The 17377-nt window shown below is 42.1% G+C and overlaps 1 protein-coding gene and 1 long non-coding RNA gene across 2 annotated transcripts; both read right to left on the bottom strand.

The window, feature by feature from the left end:
• Positions 1 to 909: 909 nt before the first annotated feature.
• Positions 910 to 2434, bottom strand: LOC138674416 (E3 ubiquitin-protein ligase TRIM39-like). Its single transcript, XM_069762262.1, has 2 exons — positions 1764 to 2434; positions 910 to 1714 (listed from the first exon to the last, which is right to left on the bottom strand). Exons 1-2 carry the CDS (start codon positions 2432 to 2434, stop codon positions 910 to 912), a joined length of 1476 nt encoding a protein of 491 aa, XP_069618363.1.
• Positions 2435 to 7903: 5469 nt separating this feature from the next.
• On the bottom strand, positions 7904 to 8666 carry LOC138673846 (uncharacterized). The gene is made up of 3 exons (XR_011320364.1): positions 8566 to 8666; positions 8205 to 8400; positions 7904 to 8057 (listed from the first exon to the last, which is right to left on the bottom strand). It is a non-coding gene; the product is annotated as an uncharacterized lncRNA (long non-coding RNA).
• Positions 8667 to 17377: the final 8711 nt, after the last annotated feature.

Raw genomic sequence — 17377 nt, 5'->3', positions numbered from 1 at the left:
TGCGGAAGAGTTAGATTCTGTAATTGTGCACCATCTTGGGTATTTTGCTGGGACTGTTCTACGTGTTATCTGCCTGTTTTGTGGTTCAATAAAGCATTGGCACACAGTTTTACCCTCACCCTGTGTTGCCTGAGTAGTGTTATGCTCACGGTTAAAGGACAGTGGGCGTTCGGTGGGATGATCCCCAGTACATGCAGTTTCGATTAGTGGACCAGGGCACCCACTGACCCCTTGGGTCTCCACAATGAACATTGTGGATGCTGAGATGTAGCAAGACTAAAACAATTGGCAGCCAATTGTGCAAAATTGGAAACAAAAAACTATCATTTTTTTTATTTTCTGTAGTTATAATGACCCATAAAATAAAGTTAATATGTCATTTAAACCATATGGTTAGCAGACAATACAGATAGATACTGTAGATGCAAATAGTAAGAATAGAATTTAATTTTTGACCAACCCTTTCCTCCAACATTTATGAAAATGAAATAGTACTTTATATATTCTCTAAAATGTGGTAGACAAAATACAAGCCATCATAACACAAAAATAAAGTTATTTTTTTTGGAATATGGTGATGAGAAGCTTAACAAAAAATATATATCTTTATAATTGTTCATTTGAATTTCAAAAGCTAAATAATCAACTTTCCAATTGTTTCTCATAAAAAAAACGATTGTGAAAATATTATATTCTGCAGAAGCAAAATACTGAAAGTCCATGACTTGAATGACAGCGCTGACAAATAATCATATAGTCTATTCATGGGGATTCATATTTATCTACAGGACTGAAGTAAAGAGATGAAAGAAGTAGCTCCATTCACTGAAGGCTTCACCAGTCAGGGAGGAGCAACTGGGAAGAGCCATCGTCACAGGAGAAATCTACACAGCGACTGGTGTTTTTTTCCTACGAAGAAGGTTCCTCACAGCTGCTCCTCCCTGATATGTTTATAGAACCTTCCCGTACCCATAACCCAGCATGTAGAGGCTCGGAGAAGGTGGCAGTGAAGGTGTGTAAGTGTCTGATGGGGTCACACAGCTCATAAAAGGACAACTGCCCGGCCTCATAATCCAGACATATCCTGAACCGATCACTGGAGATCTGGTGAGGTAACGGGATCACTTTACTGTCATGTGTCACTGAATACTGATTATTAGACAACCGCCCTCTATATAAACCGTAGGATATTTTATTATTATCTCTAATGTATGACTGACGCCCCCTTCTGTCTATACTGGGGTAACACATCCCCACACCCCACCATCCTGATCCCCTGATCTCCACATCCCAGTAATGTCGTCCTGAGGTAAATCTCCTCCCGCTCATCACCTGATTATACGGGAATCTCTCTGCTGTTTCTGGATGATTCTGTCTTATTTCCGTCCAGGCCGCAGTTTTCAGGTCGTCTGATATAAGGAGATTATTAGCAGCCGTGTTTACATCCAGTAATATGTCTGCAGGATCCTGTACATGGAAGATCACATTTATATCTCTTATCATAGCAGATAATGTGTGTGATATGTGTGAGATCAGCTCCGCACCCCGATCACCTCCATCATGTCCTCCTGTGTCCTCATCACCTCCATCATGTCCTCCTGTGTCCTCATCACCTCCATCATGTCCTCCTGTGTCCTCATCACCTCCATCATGTCCTCCTGTGTCATCATCACCTCCATCATGTCCTCCTGTGTCCTTATCACCTCTATCATGTCTCACTTTGTCCGCATCACCTCCATTATGTTCTCCTGTGGCCTCACCACCTTCCCTCCTCTTCAGGATCACACAAGTCACCGGTGTCTGGTTCCAGTAAGAAAGTCAATGGATCCGTCATGTAACACAGCTCCTCAATGTGCCTCATCTTCCTGGACAGCTCCTCCTTCTCTATTTCCAGCTTCTGGATCACATCAGACAGTGACAGTGACACCTTCTTTTCCCGCCTGGAGATGTCACTCAGGACCCTCTTTTCCAGGTCGTCCACCCATCTTCTGATGTCTCTAAAACGTGCAGTGACTCTCTCAACTTGCCCAGCTGCTTTCTCCTGAGCTTTTCTCCAGTGCTCCTCCAACCTCTGGACTCTTTCCTCAGTCTGATTTCTCTTTGTGATGAGTTTCTTGAGAACATTTCTCAGTGTCTTCTTCTTCTTCTCAGAGGCCTCATCCAGCGTCTCCACCCAGTGTCCTCGATGTTCTCCGATCAAACAGCAGGGCACACAGATATAAGCAGCGTCCTCAGTGCAGTAATATTCCAGGATCTTCTTATGGACAGAACATTTCTCGTTCTTTAGAGAAGTGGTGGGATAATTGAAGACGTGTTCTGGTCCTTTGCTGTGAAGTTTCGAGTTATTATCACACAAAAAAGCCTCACAGTGTAGACAGGCTCTAACAGCAGATACAGGAAAGTCAATACAGTAAGTGCAGCGGATCCCTGTCATCTCTTGATTTGACTGAGTAGGCCGGAAATTCTCCATTACATTACACAGAGTTATTTTCTTTATCAGTGCCAGTTGCCCTTGAAAATCTTCTCCACATTCAGGACAGGAGTAAACTCCAGATCCGTCCTGTGTATTCAGGTTCCAATCAATACAGACCCGGCAGAAGTTGTGTCCACATCTCAGGGTGACAGGATCTGTATACAGGGTCAGACAGATGGAACATTCCAGCTTTCTTTAGGCTACGTTCACATTAGCGTCATGCGACGCAGCGTCGCCGACGCAACGCATGACGGATCGGAAACGCACGCAAAAACGCACCATTTTTGACGCATGCGTCGAACGGATGCGTCGTAAAACGCAGCGTTTTTTGTGCGTTTTTGTTGCGTTTTTCCAAAAAACGCAGCGTTTTACGACGCATGCGTTGTCAAACAATGAAGTAATCTTTCAACACAATTTAGTGTCTAGACACTAGATAATACCACCAATGAATAGAAGAGGGTGGGTCTAGTGTCTAGACACTAGATAATGCCACCAATGGGTAGATGAGGGTGGGTATAATGTAATTGTGGTATATATACCCCGGCATAGATTATTTCCAACCATACAGCATCAAGATGGAGCGTACCATGGAGAGTATCTACCTCAATATGGAGCTGGAATTTGCCCTTGCTATTGCTTATGCTATTGCCTGTCATGAACAGAGGAAAAGAGACAAACTACGGAGAAGGAGTCGTCGGCGTTTTTGGCTACACCCTATAGTGGAAGTCCGAGAGAGTCGTGGAGCCTACCATTGTCTGTTTGGCGAATTAAATGAGAACCAGGAGAAATACTTTGAATACACCAGGATGTCACAAAACAGCTTCCGATATCTGCTGCGTCTGGTGGAAGGAGCCATTTCCAGGCAGGACACGCAGCTCCGTAAATCAATTTCCCCCGAGGAACGTCTGCTGGTCTACGGTACGTAATGCAATGTGAAGGATTTATATGTTCTTGCCATTTTTTAAAGTAACGTGTTTTGGTTTTGTGGGGTGGGGGATTGTAATTAAGAATGAAAAATTATTTCATAACAATTTAATTAATTACATTTATTTATTTTTCTTCTTGTCAGTTTCCTTGCTACCGGAGAGACCTTGAGATCACTGCATTTCCAGTTTAGGATTGGAGTCTCCACACTGTCTGGTATTATTGCCGACACATGCCGCGCATTGTGGGACAACCTCCGGGAGGAATTTTTACCCATCCCTACAACAGAATTATGGCAGGCCAATGCCCAAAAATTCGAACAAGTGTGTTCTTTCCCTAACTGTATTGGAGCCGTGGATGGGAAGCACATTAGGATTACCAAGCCTTCAAGAAGTGGATCTCTGTTTTTTAATTATAAAAAATACTTTTCCACCGTGCTCATGGCAATTGCAGGTGCGGACTGCAGGTTTCTCGCTGTGGACATTGGAGCGTTTGGCCTTGCAAATGATTCACGGACATTTAAGGAGTCTGATATGGGCCGAAGATTGTACGATAACAATTTTAATTTCCCCCAGCCACGACCTCTTCCCAACACCGAAGGCCCGGCCCTGCCATTTGTTGTGGTTGGGGATGAGGCTTTTCAAATGAGTGGCAACCTACTTAAACCGTACTCCAGTCGGGGGTTGGACCGCACCAAAAGTATTTTTAATTATAGACTGTCCAGGGCCAGAAGAACTGTGGAGTGCGCCTTTGGAATCCTTGTCTCCAAATGGCGTATCTTAGGATCCGCTATAAATTTGAAAATTGAGACAGTGGATGAGGTGGTGAAGGCGTGTGTGGTTCTCCACAATTTTATTATTGATAAAGAGAGAGTCAACGTGGAACTCGATGAACCCATACCAAATCCATTGCCTGATTATCAAGATCATCCTCTGCGGACAACTGTGGAGATTGCTCACATGAGGGACCAATTTGCTGCATACTTTGTTTCAGATGTTGGGCGTGTTTCATGGCAAGATCAAATGGTTTAATTCATCTTGGTATTATGATACAATAAAAACACTGTAATGTAAACACTGTGGAGTCCATGACATTTTACCAGCCTATGTAAGGTTATTTAAATGTTGTTTAATGTCCCCTGATTGTCTAGTGCGTTGTGTTTTGAAATAAAGTTCTTGTGCCTTTCCGTTTTCACAAAACAAATCTCCCATATGTTTTTCCATAGTAATCAAATTTTAAAATCCATTATATAAACTAATGTGTGTCCCACAAAATTTATGTGAGCACCAGTACCCAAATGGACTGTGACAAAACAAAAAAATATTTCAGCCGTGTGTTCCATAGTTTTGACATATAACATGATCGGCTCCCACCTTGTCAACCATTTTTAATCTTGCAGACTATTTGCATATGGAACCTGGCTTGACAAGGAGGGAGACGATCATGTTTGCAAAACTCTACAGAGTTAACACTATTGCACTCAGGATGCTAGAATTCGTCCAGAGTCAAATAGTGGCGACACTGTGAACATTGCTACCACCTCACCTGACCAATATTCTTAAGGTACCGTAATAAAACGATTATCCAACGATACCGACCAGTGATACGACCTGACCGTGATCGTTATTTATTTGTCGCGTGGTTGCTGGAGAGCTGTCACACAGACAGCTCTCCAGCGACCAAAAAAGAGCAAGTCCCCGTGTAATCTGGGTAATGTTATGAAGCGCATGGCCGCACTCACGATGTTTTCCCTGTTTACCATTGTAAATGTAATTTAAAAGAATAAAAAAACCCTTACATTCCGGTGTGTGACACGTCCATCGCCGTCAGCTTTCCGTACTGTGCCAGCCCTAAAGCACAGCGTTTATTATTAAGTCAACGGTGTGCTCTGCTTTACGGGCGGGAATCACAGTGTCAGTCACTGCGGAAAGATGACGGCGAGGGACGTGGTTGACACCTTTTTTTTGGGGGGGGGTATTGTTCACTTTTTTGAGTGTTTAAAACACTGCGCTAGTAACCCAATATTCCCTTGTTTACAGCAAAGACATCGCTGGATCGGTGTCAAACACGCCGATCCAACAATGACAGCGTGTGATCAGTTACCCCAAAAAATTCCTAATCATTCGCTGAGACCTACAATCTCCCAGCAGGGGCCTGATCGTTGTACGATTTCAGAAAAGATAACGTTGGTTACTGACAAAAACCAACTATATCGTTACTGAAATCGTTGTGTGATGGTACATTTTAAACTTGATATATTGAGCAATGCTGTTTGTGTTTGTAACATCTCATAGTACAATGAGTGACAGCCCTATAAAACAATAAAAAAAATTATTTATAAAATATTGTCAGACATTGCACATCAGGTGTTACAAACACAAGATTTGTTTATACGGCGCACGGTGTGATTTGGTGCAAACTTTATTATAGACAATAAAAACTCAGTATTTTTGAACAAAATAACAATTTTATTTGGGACACAAAAAAAAGAAATGGGAAATGTTATGGGGTATCTATATCTGCAATTAAGGGGGATTGATATACCCCAGTTTTGGTGGGTGTTAAGGAGACCGAGGAGGAGGACGAGGGGGAGGAAGCAGCATACTCTATGACACTAGACGGGATGCCGACATCAATCCAGCCAGTTGACGGTGGCGAGACTGCAAAAGCAGGAGGTGAGGGAGGAGGAGGGACGACCAGTGTCCTTGGCTGGCTACTCCGGCTCCGGGTAGACCCATGCTGTGATGGTGTACTCCTTGTAGACCCAGGCTGGGTACTGGGTGTACTCCGTGTAGACCCAGGCTGGGTACTTGGTGTGCTCCGGGTCGACCCAGGCTGTGTACTTTGGGTGGTTGTTTTGGGAGCAGCCATAGCCAAGGTTGTAGTGCTTGTCGTCTTCTTCTTTTTTTTCCTCCTCTCTCCCTCTGGGTGTGGGTCGGCTTCCCGTCTGTGTGCCCTTGAAGGCCTGGCAGGAGCAGAACTTTGGGGCTCTGTTCTGTGGTGGCGGTGGCCCTCGGCACGCGGAGCTCTGTGGTGGTGCTCTGCAGCAGGAGTCGGAGTCATGGCAGCCAGCGATGGTACTGCGGGCATTGTAGTCGCTGACTGCATGACCCGAGCCTGCTGCAGAGCAGTGACATATGCGTTGTTGCAGGCCTACATGACCGGAATCTGGAGTTCCGGCGTAAGATGTTCCGCCATGCCCTGGTCAATGGCACTAAAAAAATGTTTGGCCGGCCTCGAGAGCTCCGATTCTATGGTTTCAAGACGCCGGTCGATATTGGACATTTTATCGCACAGCGCCTTGAAACCATTCTGAAATACGGTGCTCAAATGTAAAAATTCAGGCAGGATCGCCCTGTCCGAGGCCCGCTGACGCTGTCGGGAAGACCCGAAGGAAGGAGCGACAGAGGCCTCGGCCAGGGGAACATCTGATGGACCGGCTGCCGGTTCGCCAGATTGTGGTGGTGCAGACCTGCTCTCGCTGTGGGATGGCTGCGACGGTTCAGATGGCGCTTCACGAAGGACCGCTCCAGAGGGTCGGACAGTCTCGCGGGTGCTGCTGTGTGTTCTGTGAAAACATAAGGAAACCATTAGTATACTAAATATAACATTTCACATGTGTCATTAATTAACTTTACCGGCGGTATCCATTGCCGCCGTTAATATTAACCTATTTTTAATATTGACACTGCATATGCCGCATCAATATTAAAAAACGAATGCATTTATTTATTTCAAAATAGTCACCCATGGTTGCGGTTTGTAACGCCCGACAATTACGCTTACGTTGGAACTGCCATGACGTCACGGTCATGTGACCGAGACGTCATCACAGGTCCTGCGAGCTGAGCAACCATGGGAACATAACCTGCCTTGCAGTAGAAGGTATGCCGTGTCTATTATATTTTAAGTTTTTTTGTGTAAAAAAACTGGGATACACCTGGATGGGCACTATACTACTCCACTATGAAATATTGCCCGGCCAATCTACTATCTTTCTGTGTTCTGTATACTTTGGATTTCAGGGAAAAAAAATAGGAAGTCAAGCTCACCATTGTAGTAATCCCAGAAGGCTCGGAGCACGGAGCCGCTGTGTCAAGCGTGAGAAGACCAGAAATGAATAAAAAATTCGAGGTCACCGAGGCGTGAAAAGTAAAAACTAAATACTTTATTCACTTCAATCAGAAGCAGAGGATGAAACATCTGCACAATACAATAAAAACACTATCTACGCGTTTCAGGTCGGATGTTCTCTGTCTCCTGAAACGCGTAGATAGTGTCTATTGTATTGTGCTGATGTTTCATCCTCTGCTTATGATTGAAGTGGATAAAAGTATGTATTTTTTACTTTTCACGCCTCGGTGAGCTTGAATTTTTTCTTCATTTCTATACTTCGTACTTGCCAAAATAAATGGCTGGGCAATAAGCTACGTGGCTGGAATATAGTACGTGAATATGCATGTTGTAAAAACTAGGTGTGTGCATAGGTACTATACTTACTCTCTGCTGTCAAGGAACGGTCGCAAGAACTGCAATATACGGTTGTATTTGTACACAGAGGTCCTTGACGCTGCAGCACCACTACGGATCTGTCCCTCCTTTTTCAGGCCCCTCTTGAAACGGTCCTTCATGGAGCGCCATCTGGTCTTCAATTGTTTAACTGTGTATAAATAAAAAAAATATATATAAGTTTTAGAGAAAATATTGAAAACGATCACGCAACCGTGTGCAATCCCAATAGAAGACATCACAGACGGTTGTGTAATCCTGGCATGATGGCTCACAGCAGCATTTTGGAAATACTTACGAAAATTAGCTTTGCCCGTGGGGGAAGCGCTGTCGAAGCCATCCCACAGCGATTGTGCCACCTCTATCCACAAACGGCGCAACACGCCCTGGTCCGCGTGCCGGGGGTCACGGCTGTCCCACAATGGGCCCCGTTCCTCTATGGATGCCACCATCATGTCAATATCCAGTGGGTCATCATGGGCCCGTTGTGAAACCTAGAATAAATGGAAAATATTAATGTTTGCAAGATAAAAATTGTTGTCCCTACCTTCTCCACCACCATCTACCACCTCCACCACCCACCCCCCCACCACCCACCATACCCGCAAAAAAAAAAATCTAAAAGAAAAAAAAGGGATAGGTTTGACATAAAAACTTACTCGCCGTCCTGCAACCACAGCTTGGTCCCGTGGTCTCTGCTCCTGCTCCCTCTGTTCCTCCTGGCTCTCCTCCTCACTTGAAGAAGCCTGCAAAATAGTTTACAAAAAGTTGAGTGACCCATGTACAAATGACAGCGAATAGTAAGCAATAGTAGATCATGTACTCACCGGACTCCTCAGCGGTGGGGTGTGGCTTGAGTCGCTGGCCATGACTAATGCAATTCTGAAATAAAGAACAAAATAACATTTATCCTATGCACAATACAGCGGAACATAGTAAAATATAAAAAAAAAAAAAAAAAAATTTACATTTCAACCACAAAGAACATTGCACTCCAACTGAACTAACGCTGAGCAAACAACACTGCCACATTGATTAAAGAAACAATGGCAGAGACAACACGATGCCAGAGTAAACAAAAGCCTAAAGATAACAAAACAAATATACAACAGACCCTATGTCGTAATCCCAAAAGAGAGTTTTGTTTAAAAAAAATGTACAGTATGCACGGAGCAACCCAAAAAACACAATAGATTTTTGAAAGGAAAAAATTAACAACCCCCAAAAATTAAGGGCAGAAACGGCAATAACACACCATACTTTACAATAAAACCGACAGGGCCGGAGACAATAAAAGGCCATACAACGCCATACATCACAACCAGAAACATACAACAATGTCTTTACATAACCACAGTGCAGAACATAATACACAACTTGCAATAAAAATTATTACATTTAATAAAAGGGCGCAGAATCATTCTATACTACCATACTTTACAATAAAACCACCATGGCCGGAGACAATAAAATTCATATAACGCAAGAATAAAACATCACAACTGAATACAAAAAACACCCCCAAACCAATAAATGGAAAAGAAAAATCTATCCTGGAAAGAACAATAATCAAGGCCGCAGACAATGAAACACCATCCTATACAACGCCATACATCACAACCAGACTAAAAATACAACAATATCTTTAAACAACCACAGTGCATACTATAATACACAACTTGCAAAAACAATTTAAAAATAAAACATGTAGAAAATGCACAGAATCATTCTATACTTACATCTCTGGACAGCAGATGAATAAAAGTAGAAGTCTGGTGTGATGTCTTGCCTGTGGATGCTGCAGCAGAAGTGACAAACAATCCAACATTTTCTTTATATATGGGGGATGTTTTTATCACTGTTTTCACTGTCTAGACACTGTCTAGACACTTTTTTGTTTAATTTTATTTAACGACGCATGCATCGCACAACGCACGCACAACTAACACACGCAACGCAAGTGCGTTGTCAATTGGTTTCAATGGGAAATTGTAACGCAATGACGATGCACTAGCGACGCAAGTGCAACGCATGCGTTTTTTAGACGCTACAAAAATGCAACATGTAGCGTCTCCGACGCCACCCAGGTGCGGTGAAACGACGCATGCGTCGTGCGTTTTTCCAAAAACGCACGACAACGCAACGCATGCGTCCCCAATGATAAAGATAGGGGCGCATGACGCTGCGTCGCATGACGCTAATGTGAACGTACCCTTAGATCAGGAGACACAATCGCTGACAGGAGAAGGAAGAAGTGAAAGTAAAATTCCCAGACAAATAGCCAGGGGGTGTTATCTACATTTACAAAAAAGGGCGAGACTGAACTTGTCCTTCAGGTTCTATCTACAGGTTACCGTTTATCGACAACCAGAATTTCAGTGAATAACTTAATGTGCATTCTGTTGATATCAGAAACGTACATCAGTGCTGAATGTGACTTTTTACATTTTCTGTCCCCCGTAAATTGCTACAACCTGACTTATTGTGTTTTTAGTTATATAAAAAATGCAAAAATGGAATAGCTTCTTATGCAAGTTACCAAGAGAAAACAAAAGGGGGGGGGTCCTCACCTTATGGGGAGATACAACCCATAGAATTTCATAAATCACAGCCTCTGCAACTTCCAGAGAAAATATATACAAATGTGCCAAGAGTGATGGAAGTATCCTGAGCTGCTAACTAAATGACATTCCATGATGAGATGAAGAATTGATGAGTTAATGTCAACGCATTTTGAAGTCACTCCGACTCCTTCAGGACTACCACAAATAATCAATTACAGAGGTATGCAAAATTTGGGTATATGCAAATTGCTAAAAATCCAATGCCTGATTCTTATGTTTTTTATGCCCTGATTTCAACAAACACTTCTATTTTTAACCATCAAGTATGGCTTTTGCAGAAAATGTGCATGAAATTACATACAATTGAGATGAGCAAGATTTTTTTTTATGATAGCCAAAAATGTACGCAATATTATAAAAATATATTGAACATTCATTCTCTAATTTTATTGGAACTTAATTCCTTTCCTCTTCAAAGCTTCTCTTGATCCCTTTTCTCTTACAGAAGGCCTGTAATTAGTATCCAGCAGTAGTCCCCCATCATCTTCACGATCCATCTACCTTGGTATCGTCGTTCCATCCTGTTAATATCCTGATGTAATCTTTCTCCTTGCTCTTCACTAACGGTATCAAGGTTTTCAGGAAAGTCATCCATATGGGAATGTAAAAAATTTAACTTCAAAATTTATCAGACAACCAACGTCTTTGAAACGTTTCAGCATGTTCTCCATTATGGACTTACATTTTGGATCTTTTTTGTTACCTAAAAATTTCTTCACAACTTCTTTAAAAGAATCCCAAGCCATTTTCTAAACAGCTTTAATTTTTGTTTCAAACACATCGTTCTTCATGAGTTTCCAAATATCCAAACCCACAAAAATGATTTCCTTCAGTTTTGTTTTGGACAGTCCCTGAAACTTCGTACACAGGTACTTAAAGGTCTCTCCTTTTCTTGGTGGAGTTTTCACAAACTACTTCATCAGTCCAAGCTTAACGTAGAGTGGTGGCAGGAGAATTTTAGTGGGATAAACTAAACTTTCATCAACTATGTTCTTGAGTCCAGGTTGGAAAAATGTTCAGGTTGGCCAACTTTTTTGGCTCCAGTGATGAGTCATATTCCGGCCTTGCCATTCACACAGAAAACATGGTCACTTTGTGTATACCCTTTGCTGCTGAAGAACCAAAGGGAGAACTTTCAAATCACCACATATTGACCATCCTTGATCCTCATAATTAAGTTTATTGAAAATAACGTCTAAATTTCCATAGCTTTCCTTCAAGTGCACAGCAGGCCCTACAGATATTGAAGCATTCTTGCTGTCATTGTGCAGTAGCACAGCTTTCAGACTTTTTCAGGATTAATCAATAAGAGTCTCTACTCGCTCACATTGTACTCAAACCTCAATGTTTCCCTCAGCCCAGGAACATCACTACAATAATCAGTCTTAAGAAAAGTACGGTAGTAATTCCTTTTCTCTGCTTCTGTTCCATAAAAACAGATACCAGGAGCTAGTAGGTTATTTTCCTTTAGTCTAGGGCCTAAAAGTTCTTCAGAATCTTTAGGAATGTCCATGTCCATGACTAAACCATTTAAATCAAGCTGTTAAAAAGTATGTGATGGAATTTTTTTCGATATTTTTACAGAGTTCAGTGATCGAAATTAAATAAAAAATCACCTCTTATTTTTCTAACAATGTTTCCCTTGCAGACCTGTGTTATTTGTGGTTGTCCTGAAGGAGTCTGAGTTACTCCGAAACACGGTGACATTAAACTAACAATTTTTTATCTCATCGTGGCTTGTCATTTAACCAGCAGGATACTTCCATCACCCTTGGCACAATTGTGTTATTATTATTGTTAACAGAGTATTATAAGCTCCTTAATAGTGATGAGCGAGCATGCTCAGATAAGGTGTTATCCGAGCATTCTTGTGTGATACTCAAGTATTGTCAGTGTGCTTGACATATATACTCAATTTGCCGTGGCTGCATGTCTCGTGGCTGTCGAACAGTCGTGTTTTTTCACAGTTTTTGAAGATTGTGGCAACACAGTGCCTTTTTCCACAACTGCGGCAAAAAAACAAATTGTGACAACTTGTAAAAGCTGCATTAATAAATTGACAAGTGGGTGTTATCATTACTGTGTCAAAGGTCTTGGTCACTACACACAAAGTTCAACCATTGAATCTGTTAGAGGAGAAATGGTGAAAGCCAGCTATCAACTAAGCCATGGCTACACAGAGAGTTTGGCTGTGTTCCTACATATTGGTTCATGTAGAAATACCATCATACCCAAGTATAACGCCCCAAGACAGCTAGAGGTGACTCCACCTTAATTCCATACATGCTGTACAGTAGATGCATACAAGTCAGAGAAGAACTGCTTACAGCCACAGTATGTTCGCAACAGATACAGTGGGGAAAAAAAGTATTTAGTCGGTCAGCAATAGTGCAAGTTCCACCACTTAAAAAGATGAGAGGCGTCTGTAATTTACATCATAGGTAGACCTCAACTATGGGAGACAAACTGAGAAAAAAAATCCAGAAAATTACATTGTCTGTTTTTTTTATCATTTTATTTGCATATTATGGTGGAAAATAAGTATTTGGTCAGAAACAAACAATCAAGATTTCTGGCTCTCACAGACCTGTAACTTCTTCTTTATGAGTCTCCTCTTTCCTCCACTCATTACCTGTAGTAATGGCACCTGTTTAAACTTGTTATCAGTATAAAAAGACACCTGTGCACACCCTCAAACAGTCTGACTCCAAACTCCACTATGGTGAAGACCAAAGACCTGTCAAAGGACACCAGAAACAAAATTGTAGCCCTGCACCAGGCTGGGAAGACTGAATCTGCAATAGCCAACCAGCTTGGAGTGAAGAAATCAACAGTGGGAGCAATAATTAGAAAATGGAAGACATACAAGACCACTGATAATCTCCCTCGATCTGGGGCTCCACGCAAAATGCCACCCCGTGGGGTCAGAATGATCACAAGAACGGTGAGCAAAAATCCCAGAACCACGCGGGGGGACCTAGTGAATGAACTGCAGAGAGCTGGGACCAATGTAACAAGGCCTACCATAAGTAACACACTACGCCACCATGGACTCAGATCCTGCAGTGCCAGACGTGTCCCACTGCTTAAGCCAGTACATGTCCGGGCCCGTCTGAAGTTTGCTAGAGAGCATTTGGATGATCCAGAGGAGTTTTGGGAGAATGTCCTATGGTCTGATGAAACCAAACTGGAACTGTTTGGTAGAAACACAACTTGTCGTGTTTGGAGGAAAAAGAATACTGAGTTGCATCCATCAAACACCATACCTACTGTAAAGCATGGTGGTGGAAACATCATGCTTTGGGGCTGTTTCTCTGCAAAGGGGCCAGGACGACTGATCCGGGTACATGAAAGAATGAATGGGGCCATGTATCGTGAGATTTTGAGTGCAAACCTCCTTCCATCAGCAAGGGCATTGAAGATGAAACGTGGCTGGGTCTTTCAACATGACAATGATCCAAAGCACACTGCCAGGGCAACAAAGGAGTGGCTTCGTAAGAAGCATTTCAAGGTCCTGGAGTGGCCTAGCCAGTCTCCAGATCTCAGCCCTATAGAAAACCTTTGGAGGGAGTTGAAAGTCTGTGTTGCCAAGCGAAGAGCCAAAAACATCACTGCTCTAGAGGAGATCTGCATGGAGGAATGGGCCAACATACCAACAACGGTGTGTGGCAACCTTGTGAAGACTTACAGAAAACGTTTGACCTCTGTCATTGCCAACAAAGGATATATTACAAAGTATTGAGATGAAATTTTGTTTCTGACCAAATACTTATTTTCCACCATAATATGCAAATAAAATGATAAAAAAAGAGACAATGTGATTTTCTGGATTTTTTTTTCTCAGTTTGTCTCCCATAGTTGAGGTCTACCTATGATGTAAATTACAGACGCCTCTCATCTTTTTAAGTGGTGGAACTTGCACTATTGCTGACTGACTAAATACTTTTTTTCCCCACTGTATCATTCAAGAGAGAAAGACAATGATGGCGGTCTACAAGGGACGCCGGTAATTAGAGATGAGCAAACCTTTCAAGGTTCGGTTTGGCGAATGTCCCGTTGTTTGCCAATCATGTTCGTCCAACATTCCCGACCCCCATTGAATTCAAAGGGAGGCAAAACTAAACGCATACACAACACCTTAACGGATGACAAAAAGGTGCCAAACAGCTCAAATAAGGGGCAGACACCAGGAAAAGTGATAATAATTGACCCAGAGTACAACTAGTATAAATGCGCATCATGGATGCATGGTTTCCAAAAACCTCCCCAGGAAGAAGCTATATGCGAAACGCGTGTCAAGATTCTGCGCTGCACTCTCAGGTTGTACATTCCTTCTGTCTCAAATATTTATTGCACTTTACCCTAATTAGTATTTTAGTGTACATGCTACTTACGTGTCTGTCCTGGTTTATTCCTTAGCAGCTGAACATTGTTGATGTATAAGGCATCTTGGCTATGTAAGTGTTACTGATGTTCAAACATAATCATTGTACTGTATGCCCTGGGCACTTTATATTAGCTTCAAGCAAGGATACAGGACCTTCATATGTATATGTACTCATTTGGGGACTCATATCACTTTTATCATTTAGTCCTTTGTATTCTCTACCTTGAATTTGCTTTCAAATAGCATGTGGCAATATACTATTGGATTACCTTCAAGTTAACCCTATACCAGTACAAATGTGTTGGAAAGAATGTTTTGTGTACCCCAAGAGTGTAGCACTCTTCATCAATTCCCCCTTTTTAACCTTTTGTTGTGTGTTTGTTTATATGAGAATAAGGGTTTTAGTATTAAAGTAATATGGTCCATCACAAAGCGTTTGGGAGAGATGCTGGATGCAGCTCTCCGACCGTTAGCCCAGAGGACCACGGGTTTTTGAACAGATTCTTTCGACTTCCTTGAACATTTTTCTAACAAATTTTGGTCCAATAATTTTACATGCCTTAAGACCTGATATCACTATATACTTCTATCCAACAGTACTGCTATTAAAGCACTTGAATTTCATCTATCCATGTATAGCAGTTTTTCCACTGGTCTTCAGACATACATTATTCAGGTTTCCCAATTCCTCGTGACACACAATTTATTCTCTTATTTTTCACAAAGCAAGGGTATCTCATTGGGGTGGTAAAGTATTCACTCTCCCTAACCGATCTTGTGATGGAATTTTGGGAGTATGAGTTCTTGTATTCTACATCTAATATTTTCTCATTGGATCTTGTGTGGTATGGCAGGTACATAGACGACCTCCTCTTCATTTAGGGGGACAATGTATCTGCCATACCAGACTTCATTGATTATTTAAACAGTGGATGACTATAATCTTAAATTGATGTCTACTTACCATAGAGAACATATTTCCTTTCTGGATTTGCAGCTCACGGGCATACCTGGGGAGATAATTTCCACCTCCACTCACATCAAACCCATTAAAGGTTACACAATATTACACGCTCGTAGTAGCCACCCTCATCATACTATTTCCTTAGGGAATTTACCAGGATTAAACACTGCACTGCAGCACGTTACTAAAACCATCCATAATCATGATAATTCCCAACACTATAATATCAAAGATTATATTAACTATAAGGCTAGGTTCACATTGCGTTAGTGCAATCCGTTTAGCGCTAAGCGCTAGCGGATTGCGCTAACGCAATGTCTTTTTCGGGGTCGCGTTAAATGTCCCCGCTCTCGCAGATCCCCGATCTGCGAGAGCGTGGAACGGACCTCGGGCGCTCCGCGGATGCTGCAAGCAGCGTCTGAGGCGTGCTACAAAAGAACGGCACATCGCTAGCGGGTGCCGAATATGACACGCGCTAGCAATGCGCTTTAACATTGTGGGCAATGGGAGCGCTAACGGACGCGTTGCACGGCGTTAATTTCGCCGTGCAACGCTGTCCGCTAGCGCTCACACTAAAATGCAATGTGAACCTAGCCTTATACCCAAGACGTGGTGTACATCATTGCTTGTTCTTCTTGCTATAAGATGTTTGTGGGGTGTATGTCACATAAATTAAAAGTACGCATATCCAAACATATTACGGACATAGTTATCACAATGGGTGAGCTGGATTTTTTTTCTCTTTCACTGTAATAATGAAAAATCCTGTTAACCCTTTTGGGCTTCCATACTTTGGCTCATGCATCCGTCTATTAATCAGAATGGCTTCTTATGAATATATAGTATAGACTATCACGGCACTCTATAGTAAAAGAGTTGTTGGTGCTCAAGTCAGGTGTCCAACCCGTCAAAATATAATAATAAACTTGGCACTCAGTATTTGAACAAAAAAGAGCTTCCTTTTATTTGTGCATCCAGACAAAAATGGTTATGAACGTTTTCGGTCCATCACAGGACCTTCATCAGAACATTCTGTAACATGAACTGGATGTGAAGGGGCGCTCTATAAGCGGTCATGAACGTCCAAATTATAGGGACCTGCTGCAGCGGGTATGTGCTGTAGACCAGCTGGGCATCATAAGCCAAGGACAACGCAAAAGGTAAAGGCAAAACTATTGCAAAAAGAACAGCGATGTATCCCAGTGTGCGAGTGCGGCGTGCAGCAGTGGACCCGACTTATTGAACTAGTTTTCTATAATATGAGTAATTTATTAGTAATATTATGTCCCTTATTATATGCAAATTGCCTCTTCAGAGAAAAAAATTACTTAAACTCTATAGCGCCACCTGTTGGAAGTAGCGATCCTACAAGTCACAATCCGTCCCTTATAATAGTGTCTGATTGTGAATATTGTGTTTTACAAGTTTTTGTTGTATAATCTTTATAATATTTTCAGCAAATCTCCCTGAATCCATGAGAATTATGTGAATTAATG

Source organism: Ranitomeya imitator, chromosome 4 (genome assembly GCF_032444005.1).
Source record: "Ranitomeya imitator isolate aRanImi1 chromosome 4, aRanImi1.pri, whole genome shotgun sequence".
NCBI classification, from domain to species: Eukaryota; Metazoa; Chordata; class Amphibia; order Anura; family Dendrobatidae; genus Ranitomeya; species Ranitomeya imitator.
Note: the sequence above shows the minus strand (reverse complement) of the source record. Positions and strands in the feature narration are given on the sequence as shown.